Source organism: Zophobas morio, unplaced genomic scaffold (genome assembly GCF_036711695.1).
Source record: "Zophobas morio isolate AGI-343-1 ecotype UQ-CSIRO unplaced genomic scaffold, CSIRO_AGI_Zmor_V1 ptg000019l, whole genome shotgun sequence".
NCBI classification, from domain to species: domain Eukaryota; kingdom Metazoa; phylum Arthropoda; class Insecta; order Coleoptera; family Tenebrionidae; genus Zophobas; species Zophobas morio.
In genome coordinates this window covers 875,453-889,003 of record NW_026972124.1, presented here as the reverse complement: position 1 = coordinate 889,003, position 13,551 = coordinate 875,453, and the positions used below count along the sequence as shown (strand labels likewise).

General features: G+C 32.9%; 1 protein-coding gene across 12 annotated transcripts; it reads right to left on the bottom strand.

The window, feature by feature from the left end:
- Positions 1–1,182: 1,182 nt before the first annotated feature.
- LOC135131249 (endophilin-A) lies at positions 1,183–12,489 on the bottom strand. Of its 12 annotated transcripts, none has more exons than XM_064058904.1 (11): positions 12,472–12,489; positions 7,574–7,700; positions 6,458–6,808; positions 6,346–6,412; positions 6,186–6,245; positions 4,971–5,071; positions 4,798–4,901; positions 4,512–4,741; positions 3,706–3,780; positions 3,463–3,578; positions 1,183–3,069 (listed from the first exon to the last, which is right to left on the bottom strand). In XM_064058904.1, exons 2-11 carry the CDS (start codon positions 7,685–7,687, stop codon positions 2,950–2,952), a joined length of 1,338 nt encoding a protein of 445 aa, XP_063914974.1. In that variant the 5' UTR covers positions 7,688–7,700; positions 12,472–12,489; the 3' UTR covers positions 1,183–2,949. The 12 variants fall into 12 exon arrangements, with proteins under 12 accessions (XP_063914974.1, XP_063914968.1, XP_063914970.1 ...); XM_064058898.1 differs by lacking the exon at positions 12,472–12,489 and adding an exon at positions 11,947–12,099; XM_064058900.1 differs by lacking the exon at positions 12,472–12,489 and adding an exon at positions 11,972–12,099 and having other exon boundaries at positions 7,574–7,696.
- Positions 12,490–13,551: the final 1,062 nt, after the last annotated feature.

The window sequence follows — 13,551 nt, the reverse complement described above, 5'->3', positions numbered from 1 at the left end:
ATCTTCTAAAAAGTTTCTAATTTGATGAAAGTCCTTATTAAATATTTACAAAAGAATCTTCGCTTATGGTTGTCTACCAAGCAGCAAATACACAGAAAAATTATTGACACTTGATAGGAGAACTCATCAGTTATTACAACGAGGCGGCAAAATTCACGAAATTTCACAGCCAATTTGATGTATCATATTTTATAATCAGCTTGGATAAATATGTTATGTTTAGGTATAAATTAGCTTTACAAACAACTCAACTGTTTGTGTGACAAATAAATTTTGGGTTTTGGATTTGTTTTGAATCCTCGAAAATGTAATAGATGTTTAGCAAAATAACATTCATCCGTTTAACCCATTTATTCAGCTCTTAAAGATTTATCGTTAATTCCATTACTTTTGTCATGCCATACAAAATTCTTGTTAGTAATTAATTTGCAACACTTTCACACTTAAGAATTTAACGATTGCTGACATTCCACAAAACTTAAATTAGACTAATATATGACAACTATAAATTATATATGTAAACTTCTAATTTATGTATTCTTGAAATTTGAAAAAATGCTTCCAATCAAATTAACGGTGGCACAGTAAAACATATTTAGATTGGAATTAAATTTTGAATCAAAAAGTAAGCGTTTAATGCCTCTTAGAAAGAGGCAAGTGCGTTATTTAAGCTGAATCAGCCTGTATTTACAGTATCAGTAGTGGTTACATAAATGAAATTGATTTTACCATTCTAATGAAAACAATTCATGCATCAGTAAGTAAAATACATATTAAGAATTTACTGGTTACGTGTAAAAGATTGGACTACACAAACCTCATTTGACATACACCTGTTAAAACTTTTATGACTTAAGCGGCTTAAACCAAAGCACCCTTATAAGTCAAACTGGCTAGTGTAAGCTTTGTGGACCCGAACCGCAAGATTATTACTGTCCATTGTTGGCATAATGTGGCTGTGAACTGAGTTAAGTAATACAATACCCAGTTTGACTTATAAGGGTGGTTTGCCTTAAGCCGCTTAAGTCATAAACGTTTTAACAGGTGTATGTCAAATGAGGTTACTTTACGTGGGTAGTCCACTTCTCAATAAGAAGTTAAAAATAAAACTACTCAACGTGCTAACGAAAATATCCGAAAATATGTTTTTATGTTTAGGGGTACTAGAATGATAAAAAGATAAATGTGACACCTTTTTTTATTAATGCACAAATACGGTAACATTTAAATTGTATACATGTGTATTAACAATATTTCATTATTTGGTAACATGCTACACTTTACAAAATATATGGCCAATAATAATCCAAGTTTCAATCATAGTTAAATAACAGTGCAGTCCGGAAAATATTCAAAAATATGAAATTTACTTTTAGTTCATAGATATAACAATTTGCTAATGAACTACGACGTAGAAAAATGATTTATGAAATAAATTTTATAAAACTTTACTTACTTAAAACAAGAGTAAGTGAAGTGGAGATCAATTACAGTGATGACTGAGGATAAGATACTAACGCAAAAGAAAGGATCTATTACAGTAAAAAAGAATACAACTAAACTATGTAAATTAAAATGGTTGATCTAATAACAATATTCTTAACTGGTTATACTTATATTAACCTTTATATCTAATGTATTGTCATGAACCAGATAAGTAAGTACTTTTAAACTATACATTATGCTCTATATTAATCACCTACTACTATGAGTATTCTGCAGTGGACAACTTTAGTAACTTTGAGTACGGTTCGTTTTTAAAATAATAACTATCAAAAGATGTTTAAGATCGAGCATAACCTACAGTCGAACAATATCTGGTATTAATTTTCACACAAATATAAGGAATACATCTATAGCATGTGTCAAATGACAACGTTTAAACAATTGTAGTGATTCGGCCAAAACTTTATTAATATTTAGCAGAAAACAATAAACAGTGCGTTATATCTAAGAAGCAGCACCCAATAAATTTTCAGTATATATTAAACACTTTCGTGGTTGTACATAAAATTTTCGTTAATAATAAAGTTTCAGCAGAAATCTAGCAATCTACATCAAAAATCTTCTTATTTTAAGACATTGAGTTTTCAATTGCATGCAATTAATATTTTTTGGCAAGTTGTGGTAAGTTGAGGCGATCAAAACAACAAAACTTAAAGAAACGGATCCAGTATTTGTTACGTAATTAATCATAGATTCTTGGAATGAAGATGACGACCCCTGGATTGAACATCAAAAACATGCTCCAAATTGTTCTTTGTCAGAAAATACTGTACGTTCAAAAAACAACAAAATTTATCGGTGTCCGATTTTGGTTATGCAAAATTCATGATCTACGTTGTCTTTCTAGTAAAACATTATAGATAGACTTTGATAAACTCAAAAAATAATCTCTGTTCTTATATGTAATTCTATAACTTTCAACTCGACAATAATTACATCTTTATATTTATTTTTATAAAATTTAGCCTCCCTTTAACTGCATAACATTATAAGCATCCACGTTATAAACAATGATAAAAAGTAACTAAGCTAAAAGCACTAAATATGTACAACTAAATTTAATCTTGTACGCAAGTTTATTCAACTAATTTACAACGAAATGACTCAATTTTAACTGCACGCACCAATCACACTCCATCTTAAAATACAACTTAAATTATTAAATAAAATTTACAGCACAATATGTACAATAAAATGTAACTTCAGTTTATGAAGGAACTCAGGTTGTTAGCAGATTTCATCATCTAACTTTAAAACATCGCAAAATCTACTAATGTACTGTATATGGCATCTCCTATGTTTTGTTTCTGGAGTGCAGTTGAATTAGTCAAATAAATAAATACTTCAATTTACACAAGGCAAGTAACGTAGTAAATGACATGCAATATTACTAAACAAATACCAGGGGTTGTTGTTCAATTGAAGTATAATTTAACCCGTAACTCATGGTAATGGCACATCAACTTTCACATAATTTACTGGGAAGTAACCCGTGCGACCATGGAGGGTACCTTCGAACCAGTTGTCGTCGATTTTATTTAGAAGAGTGATCACATCATTTTCCTAAATAAAATTATAAGTAAATAGTTAATAAAATAGCGACATTAACGGTCTAACATCGTAATGACTAGAATTACTTTAAGCGCATTTTATGCTAAAACTTTTGAGTATTTTTAAATTTGAACCGCAAGATAAATACCTTAGTTGTTGTTATTTTGTGTTTTGTCAACAGAACTCTGGAAATGTCATTCTTAAAATAGTTCTAGTGAACTCGATGTCAGCCCTGCAGGTGCGACTGAATATTCCACTCCTGAATATTAGGTAAAAATAGTCCGTACTCAGTCATTTGCGGTAAGAAAAAGATGGACTCCCATAAAACTACTAATTTATACAGCAAAAGCAGTACGACGTTCCAAATAATACATAGTTTTATGGGTTTCCCCGTGTTTAGTGTACCTTAAAGCCCAATTCGCCGGGATTTTCGGGGTCAAAGTCGTACAACGCTGTGCAGCAAGGTTGCCTATTCATGGGCGTCCGTGCTGGCGATTTCATTGGGGACGGCAGTGGAGATGCTAAAACGTCAACATTAATAATAATCGGACTCAGAAGTGGCACAAAAAATGAAATGCCCCAACATATTTGCGAACTGTTCACTTAGAGATAGATACTACACACAAAAGCAATAGATAGGAGAGTTACCATTAGCAGAATGTTGTCCTGGGTGCAACTCAAGTTGATGTGGCTTGTGTTGTGGAGAAGACACTTGCGAAGAGCCTAACAACACATCTTTGTCAGAACAACAGCTCAAGCAATTAAGAAACAATGGTAAACGAGCAAACATGGACATCGTTTTAGAACAATCACATCAAATTTGACAGACGTGACTCGATCGAAAACACGACCAATAATAAACAGTTCGATGTCAAACTAGGGTATTTTAGGCATCGCCTATGCATTTTGGGAACGCGCCAACTTCCACGCTTCATTTCTTAATCTTCAATTTTCAGCTTCGTGGAAACAATAAACATTAACAGCTCAGTTCAGCCGAGAAATGCACAAAATACAACCACACAAACATTAACGGAAACTAATTCAAGACACAACTTGCACTATTATGAAAATGGATTTAGTGTAGTGAAAGTCATAACCTAGCCCAACAATGCAACGGTTTTAACTTCATACAATCGTAACGAACAACAATGTGTAGGTGGAGATGCAGCTGAGAAAGGAGAGGACACAGGGACAAAATTAAGAGACAAAAAAAATTAGAAATGTCAACCAATAACATAAAGATGAAATAAACTTAAAGAAATCAGTAAAAAATATATTGCCCACAAAACAAAAGAATCCTTATTTTTTTGCAACCGGCACCCAGTATTTCAAGACGAATGCATTTTTACCACACTCTAGTGTGCGGAAAAAATACAAATCAGAGGTGCAAATCCAGGAAACAAACTAAATTAATTAACAACCCAAAAAACTAAAACTAACTAAACAAAAAATACCTGGGGGAAAACTCCAAGGGTCGAACGGATCAGGTTGTTTTGTATGTGTGGGAATGGTTCTGGGGGCGGGTCTTTTAAATTGGTGACCACTACTGGAATAATTGTGATGATTTGTGTGATTGTTGTGATGATGAATACCATTGACTCCATCTGATACACCTTCTATATGTAAGTCTGCCAAACTTTTCGGCACGAACTCAACTTTAGGACGATTTGCTGCCTCTTCTTTCCTAAAAAGCTTATTTATGTTAGAGAAAGTAAGTAATAACAAACTTTGAATAAATACTTTTCCAGTATGATTTCGTTTAAATGCTTCAGAATATCTGTACACTGGATATGATATTCCAATAGACCTTCCGCAAATGTGGCTAATTGTGAAATTTGTTCTACCTATAATTCCCATTAGAATCAATATCTCTTCAAAAGAGGGTTTCTTGTTCTCGTGGCTTCAATACTTACGTCATTTTCTAATAAGTTGAACATTCCCATTTGAGCGAGATGCAGAGATTCTGCAAACTTTTCTTCAGCAGTCTTAATTTCCTCATCTGAAATATGTGAACCTGTCAATGGAAATACAGGTCACATGCAACAATTAATACCATGCGGATACTGTCAAAAATATATTCAAATAAAAATACTACATCTAAATAATATAAAAAGTAAACAGTACTTTGTCAGTTATTAACTGCCGACTACTGCATGCTCAAAATATGCATATATATGGAAAAAAACAACAATGTGCACAAGAAGCTAGTGAAAAATCACATTCTGCGTACTTCACCTTCCTAACACGCCATAACGGTCAAAACGCCAATTATTGTTTTTATGATAATTTTTTGTGACAGATCTAAGTGATATGTAAATTATTTCCACCACTTAAAATTCATCTTTAACAGCATAACGATAGCTTCTTTTTACAAAATTTTCAATTTTTGTGATTTCCCAGTTTTTTATGTTTTTTGTAAATTATCCCAATTGTAGGCTACAAATTTGTCTTAGTATTTTACAAAGTCTGTTTTTTTTTTGATCAATAAATATAGTATAATATAGTATAATATAGTATAATATAGTAAGTATAAGTATGATCTTCCGTGAGTTGGCCAAGCGAATTTTGCAACTGGAAAGCGACAATTTACCCTATATTCTGTATTATATATTTTACTATCAGATACCACTATCGAATATATTTTGTATGTTTTGACCGGTATGGCGTAGTATACGACGCTGTTCCCACAATTATTTGTTTTTATTTAATATTTGAATAGTCTAGGATTTTAACCAACAACTTGTACTAAATCAACAATACCATACGCAATTTCCACGACAACCCCAAATCGTAGCCCAAAAATACAACACAGTATAGAATTTGCAAGCAAAGATTTTAAAATACTCTAAAAATGGTTAATTCACGAAATTTATGATTGTTAACACATCACACATGTCAATCAATATGATCAATTATTCAAATAGTGAGAGCAGTAACCGATTTCATGATAATTATATTTGACTCATGTAACGTTTATCGTTCTACAAATTTAAGCGATATTTAGTCATTTTTTGAACATACGTAATAATACGAAATTATATGTGGTATCTAGTGAAGAATAAAAAAAATCTGGCAAAATATGTCTACAGTTTGGCAACGGTTTGATTTCTGCATTAGGCAGAACATACCATAATAATTTCTCTGCGTTCTGACGGGGCTGGAGTAAGGACTAAGACCCCCTTTAGATGCTATAAATCATGCATATTATGAGAAAACGCCCCAATTCTAACGAAAATTTGCAAAATAAGAAAACATTTCATTCTAAACTCACCGAAATCGCAAAATTACCTTTAGCTTGTCTTCTCCTTTTACAATCAAAGTCCAGTCTACGACCTTGTAATTTTTTCCTGTGGTGCTACAGACAACATTACTAGAGATTTTAAAAATCGTAGCAACTTACCATAACTTCCTTTAGATCCTTAGTTTGTAAGTGATGTAAAGGTTCGAGGAAGTTTTGTTTAATATTATCATCGAGTGAGTATTTAACATCGGCCATTTGTTTGAGCGATTCTCCCATTTCGACTAGAGCTTGACCAAACATGCTGTCATCCCCTAATTTACGGCCATACAATAACATGCAGTCTCCTAAAACCCCTTCCGGTTGAGGGTAAGTATTTGATTTCGCTTGTCCGCTTAATTTGCTAATGCCCTTAACAGCCGCCATTTTTGCACGTGCTGTAGGGTTTGGTTGTAGGAATTCTTTAGTCTTCATTTGTAACTCTTCTACCAACTCGTACGTTACGTCCGTTTTCTGGGAGTAAAAAATGAGTGGAATCAAACTCTTATTTGCAAAAGACAGTATGTCAAAACTAACGTCATGTAACGCCGTACCGTTAAAAATTGCTGTCAATCTACTGCCTACTTTTCGGTGACCTGTTATAATAGAATATAAATAGTGGCGAATAATACTGGTTACGTTGCGTTGTTATTTAATATACGCTAAATAACAATAATTAATTATTAACGGTACGCATTATTTAATCACATGACGATATGTGAGGGTAATCCAGAAAGTATTTCAACTATTTCTCAACATAGTACACTACACCATCTTTCGTAGTACGACAAAAAAAATCCTGTTTTTACATGTACATACATTTCATAAGAACGAGGCGCTCGGCAGGCAGTATAACTTGAGAAACACGTTCTTAGTCCTAAGTATGTACCTATTTTCCTTTCTTGTATAAAGTAATAAACAATAGGGACATCTTAGAAAACGCTACAACTACTAGAATATCGTCAGCTTAACGTAATAGTGCATGTGGTCCCTCAATAAATAAAGTGAAGAAATTATGCATGCCGAAATAATTGTCTATTATCTTCTTGTTCAATATATAAAGTAACGGCGGTAAAATTTTCGGCCACTATCATAGGCAACCATAGTTATGCGTTTCACGCATCGAAATTTTTAAATTACGATTATGGAAATTCTACTACGTAGCAACATAGTTACGAACAAACGATGACAAACGTCATTTGTCGGTACACATTACAAAAAACAACGTCTTTTACTTACCCGTTCCATGTCCATAAAATCCAAATCAAGTTTGGTGCCTTCGGCACCTCCCATTTTTTCCGTAACATACTGATTACATTTGTTTATTTGCTTCTTTAAGCCTGCGAACGCCATTTTTGTCTTCTACCTGTAATGAGAATTTCGAGTTAAATTGTTACGAGTGAATTCGACCGCCGCTCCGTCAATTTATATAATTAGTTAAGGCAATTTTCGAATAATCCTTTAATAAGATATTTATTAATACACGCCGCAGAGAACGTAACGTACAAAGCACGTCAAAGGTTAGCGGCGGAATTTATGATAAAATTAACAAAGGCAAAAATAAACGCTTAATTAAGCACAACCTAACTCGATGTAATCCCTAATTAATCAAACAACTGTTAAAAACCATATGTACAAATCAAACTCAATTTTCCTCGAATACATATTCAATTACACCAGAGATTCTGTTTTGTTTCTGCTTGGGTCGATAAGAATTTGTTGCCAACACGAAAAATTTTTTAATTACCATTTTTATAACGGATCGAAGTCGTTATTTTGGAAAACGAGGACAATTATTATCAAATTTTATATTTTCATAAAACTTTGTTTTGTTTGTCACCTTAATAGTTGGTAAATATTTTCATGGAGCTAAGTTAATCTGACTCTCTTTTCCTAAACAAAAATGGTATTATTATACCACGGGTTTTTATTAAATTCCTAGTAATTCTCTTTTTCACTTAACCAAATAAACAAAACAATTCACGGATAAAAACATTTCAAAAAATTTTCGCAATTAATAGAATGAATATAAATTGCGAATCGGATTTATTTTATTATCTCATAAAGCTCTGTTTTAAATTTGCCATAGCAACGTAACCCCGAGTTATGAGATATAAGAGAAAAAATTTCATCAAAATAATTGCAATGATCGCCTACGCAATGGTTTGCATTCGTTGAATTCGACAAATATCTCGTCCTAAATTGAGTGTTCTTTATTTACCGAGACAAATAATATCGTTTGGAACGTAATTATCTTCTATGAAAAAGCGAATACAACATAACGAAAATTATATTAAAATTGTTACGAGCGCCATGTCTCTGATCAGTAACTAAGTAAATTTGTGGAAAAAAATCTCTTGTCAGAAAATAGGTCACTAGTACTGTCAGGAAGAAACATTAAATTTTATAAAGGAACATATCAAATATCGGAAAGACGCTGTATGGATAAATCGCAACCGATAAAAAATCATAAAGATAAATTAAACATTTTAATCAGCGTACAAATTTGCTAGGTTACATAATGATAGGGGTAAAAGAACGATACCCACGTGATCTGAAAATTTCCACGAGTAGCTACACAAATCAGGGGATGACATTTCTAAGTGAATAAAGGACGACATTTTCTGCATCCCCTCATCCATTTGACCCAATTTTGTCTACCTTGACATGAATATCTGAATCAATGGTTACTTAGTTCTTCAGCAAGTCACAGTTCAGCTTCTAAATAAAATAATGATAAAAAATTATGAGTGCCAATCGATCCAACAAAATAACAAAATAAAAATAAAACGCGTAACTTCTCTTATATTACCAATTCAATCTTTGTTTTTTTTTAATTAACATATAAAAAAACCACCAGCAACGACAAATGATTGAATAACAACAATAAAGAACTGAGAAATGGAAAAATCGAACCTACATACCAGAGGAAGAAGCAAATAATGACTATCCGGCAACAGACCCAATTGTGAAATTGCACGAATTATTTCACAGAGGTAATATGAAATGCATTCGACAAATCTTGGACTAATACAAAGTATCGACTTCGAGCATTGAATAGATCGCGCGCATCCATTCTGCGCACATATCGATAATACATACGGTATAAGACAACACCGACGCATTGGGGTAAAAGAAAATGATAGAAAACCGCGAAAAATGAATCTTATAGATACCTTAATTAAAAAATTCCAACAAAATTGACAAATTTAAACGTGTGGGAGGATACAGAGATACTCCCACACAGACTCGGTGCAATGATCGGCAAAACAGCACTGATATGGAAACAGTGGAAATCGCCTACGAGCACCCACGCTTGTCTCAATAACTGTGCAGAATGAATTTCCCTAATAAATAATCGCAACAGTTTAACGTCAATCTGGGGCTTCGCGTACATCTCCGAGCCGGAGGATTTTAACCGAATGACTTAATGAGGTTATCAGACTCACTTTCAGAAAATTGAAAATAAAAAGAAAATCAAAACGAAAAAGATCAGAAATTCTCACATTAGAGAGAAATTAGGTAAATTTTACATCAATCGGTTAAGAAAGTAAATAATTGTTCTATTTTTAGATGTAGAGAGGAATTTCTAGAAGTAAAAATACTGCCGCAAAATAACACCGCACGCATGTTATGTGTATTATATGTACATATATATTACTATATATTATAGTGATTACTGAACACGTTAGATGCGAAAAACTTTACAGAAATCAAATCTATATTGTTATTTAATATAGGTATTGCGAAACTGATTGAATAAAAACCCCTCACCGTTGTTTGCAAATTTTTAAAAAGGACAAAACAGATTTTGCAAAAAAGCTGTTTTGTGTTGTTTTGAACGAGACGAACACCATTCGAATTAAACCCAAACAAACTTGGTAATATACCTTTTGACGAGCGATCGTCGCATTTTGGTAGGTTTCTTGCTTCGAGAGTGCTTCACTTCCCGATTGACATCACTGGTATATTCGTATTACTTTCCATTTAATCAAATGATAAGGCTTCTTTAATTTATTAAATTATTTTGGTTGTTTGTGTCATTATTTGTAACATTAAAAAACAAAACGATTTCTGATAAGACGAAACGTATCATTCACATTTAGTCGTGAACAGGTTCACACTACTAAACGACATTTTCTTCAATGGTTAAACCAGCTGTCAAATTCTTATTAACACCAAACGTTGTACCTGAATTCTAAATCACAACCAAGGAAAACCAAAAAAATGTCAAAGTGACCGTCCTATATATATTTTTTGAATATTTTTTGTCTGTGCTACAAAAAAAAAATCATTTCTTCATGTTGATGCGTACCATGAGTAAAGTGAGAAGAGCACATAAAGGCAACCGTTGTCAAAAAGACTTGGTACGTGCAAAAAGACTTAATTACGGTTAAGGACATCACGACATTGTTTGTATTTTATTACAAAAAACGACGAACTTCTATTTTAGTCATTAATACTTTACACCAGTTGTGATGAACATAATAAGACGTCTACAACTGAGACGGTGGTACATCCCCTATCTAAAGAGTATATTATCTGCAGGGTAATCCTGTTAATTACGATATATTACTACCGTCAAGTTTTAATATATATGTTAGTTAAACATATAAGAATTAAAAAGAACTCTGTTATTGTAGGTTTCGGTTAGCAAAAGATTTCTTCTACAAGGGGGTGATGTTATCACAATGCCATACAACGGCAAAGGTATCAAAAGCAAAAAGCAAAGCGGAGACCATTTGAATTTTTTAATTAAGCCGACTTTAAATCTGGCAGTTCATTTAAAATGGAAAGGAATTATTACAAAAACATTCACGTGGAAAAAATCCTTACGGATCTTCAAAACATAGATATATATATAATGCGTATCTGAAAAAGATGTTGGCTTGGTTCCACCAACACTGAACTTGAAATCCATTGTAAATGTCAGGTGAGGTTCGTGTTTCTACTAGGTAAACATTAAATTTTATCAAATTACAAATAAAATATTGGGAAACAGGGACAACTTCGATTGATGGTCTCACAACATAATGTCGCTTTTGCACAAAACAACCCCAAAACTCAATTTGTCAATGAACTTGATGCGGTACATAATTCAACCACTTCCTGTCAATAAATGCGCAGGGGCGGATATCAACTGTTAATTTTACAATTAAGACGGAGATATTTTTTGGAGGGAATCTCAAGATAACAACTTGCGAGACGATAAAACTCTTCCATTTGATAAAGGCGACTTCGCCATCAGAAGTACGTATTAACGTAAAAAACACTTTCTAAGTATAATTAATACACTTATGTAATTTAAAACACTTGCATAAGCAAGTAATACTGATTGTCTTGATGTGCAGTTTAACATAAACTTTGGATTACACAAACATTTCTCTGGCATTTATTTATTGTCATAATGACATATATCAAGGTGAAATAAATAAATCAAGTTAGGCTGGTGCAATATAACCGCCAAAACTGTCACATAACAATCACAGTTTTATTTAATAATGACATATCATTTTCAAAATTAATCTTGTTAACTATTTAAACAAAAGAACGTTAAAAACATGCTTCGACCTACGGACAGACTAAAAAAAAATCATGCAACAAATACATACCTCAATTATTCTTTATTATTAATACTTAACTATATGATATAAGCAAACAGACGTTCGTGGATTTTTGCAACGATTAAAAAACACTCGCAAACACTGCAACGATTGCGATTTTACTGAATGAATGAAACGTTTTCAGCTGTCAGATCAACGTCAATTAGTAGCAACTACCGACATCTATTGAGTGTATGCGGCATGAAATTGATACGAAAGGGAATGCCTTTACCTGTACCTTTAGATCCAAATATGTAAAATACTACAAATTACATTAGATCATTACAAAAAATATTAATAGTAAACACTACATACTGGTACTTATACTATACGCGCAAAAGTTTGTCACATCCTTGTCTATGGCTAATGTAACCTATGTTAGTTGTTTTAAATATTCAGTGTAGGCACATACGACAAAATCCCATTATTCCGTAATATGAAAGACAATCTAAGAACTAATGGAATCAGATTCGTAATTGTTGCATTTGTTAGTTTATCAAAAAAAAGGATAATTGCCAGATTAACAACACGAACCGTTTCCTGTAAAAAGTTGTTCTGCTCACAGATCAGTAAAGGAATCTCTACTGGTCTGTGGCTAACCTTCAGCCGGAGACTGGAAAGATCTTAGACAAGGAAATTGACTGCGCAGTGTTGTCACCCCTAAAAGCAGTGATTCGATCACATTTCAACCAAACTTCTTTAAATAATAAATTCAAAATTAGAAAAAATGGAAACTATATCCTAGAACTCGAAGGCACAAGCAGAAACAACTGCCATAAAGTATGTGTTTTGAAAAAAAAAGGTCTAAAGTCATGTCGACAGTATTTGCATTTTATATACAATTTCAAGAGCGATAGTATTTACGTATTTACTATGAAACATTTTTAGCGAACATCATACATTATTTATTGGTGGGGATGCTTAGTCAATGTTTGGTTAGGGTTGACGATCTACGCGATCCTAATATACACACAAAAGTTGACAACAATTGGTCCGGTAGTTTTCCAAAACTACCGGACCAATTGTTGTCAACTTATCTGCCCAATAAAAATCAATACAGCCGGGAGGTAGGGAGAGAGAGACAAACGGAAAGACCCGTCCTCTAGGGGTCATGAGACATCGAAAAAACATGAAAGTAGCCATTCGCCGGATGGACTCGGTAACACCAGGCATTGATTAAATTAGCCAAATACACTGACGTCATCCGAGGTCATCAAGATGGCAGCGTTTGACAACTAGCCGGTTTTCTCATAAGAGTCAATGCTAATATTTTCGGAATTCATTTAAATTTGAGAGTGTGTCAACTGTGTTTTTATAGTTTGGTAAGTTTGTTACAGTTTCTAGAGTGTGTAGATATCTGTAAAACGCACCATAACGTTTGAATATCCTTAAAAAATAATGTTTTCCAATGTGATGTACAGGTTAACTTCGCTGCATCTTATATTATTTGTTTTGCAAATTAATTCTGTGTTAATGTACATCAATGTTTTTTAAATACACTAGCATCTTAATATTATAATGTTTTGTATTTTAGGAGAAAATGCCTAAATTTTGTGCTGTTGTGGGTTGCGCGAATCGAAGCACCAGAAATACGGACAAATTTTATTTTCCTTT

What these genes read in the sequence shown, in the direction of transcription:
- LOC135131249 (XM_064058904.1), bottom strand. Translation starts at nt 7,687, where the DNA reads ATGGCGTTCGCAGGCTTAAAGAAGCAAATAAACAAATGTAATCAGTAT. An exon ending in AACGCAGAGAAATTATTATG is followed by an intron (nt 5,072 to 6,185) that starts GTATGTTCTGCC and finishes TTCCATTGACAG; the next exon opens with GTTCACATATTTCAGATGAG. An exon ending in TCAACTTATTAGAAAATGAC is followed by an intron (nt 4,902 to 4,970) that starts GTAAGTATTGAA and finishes TGGGAATTATAG; the next exon opens with GTAGAACAAATTTCACAATT.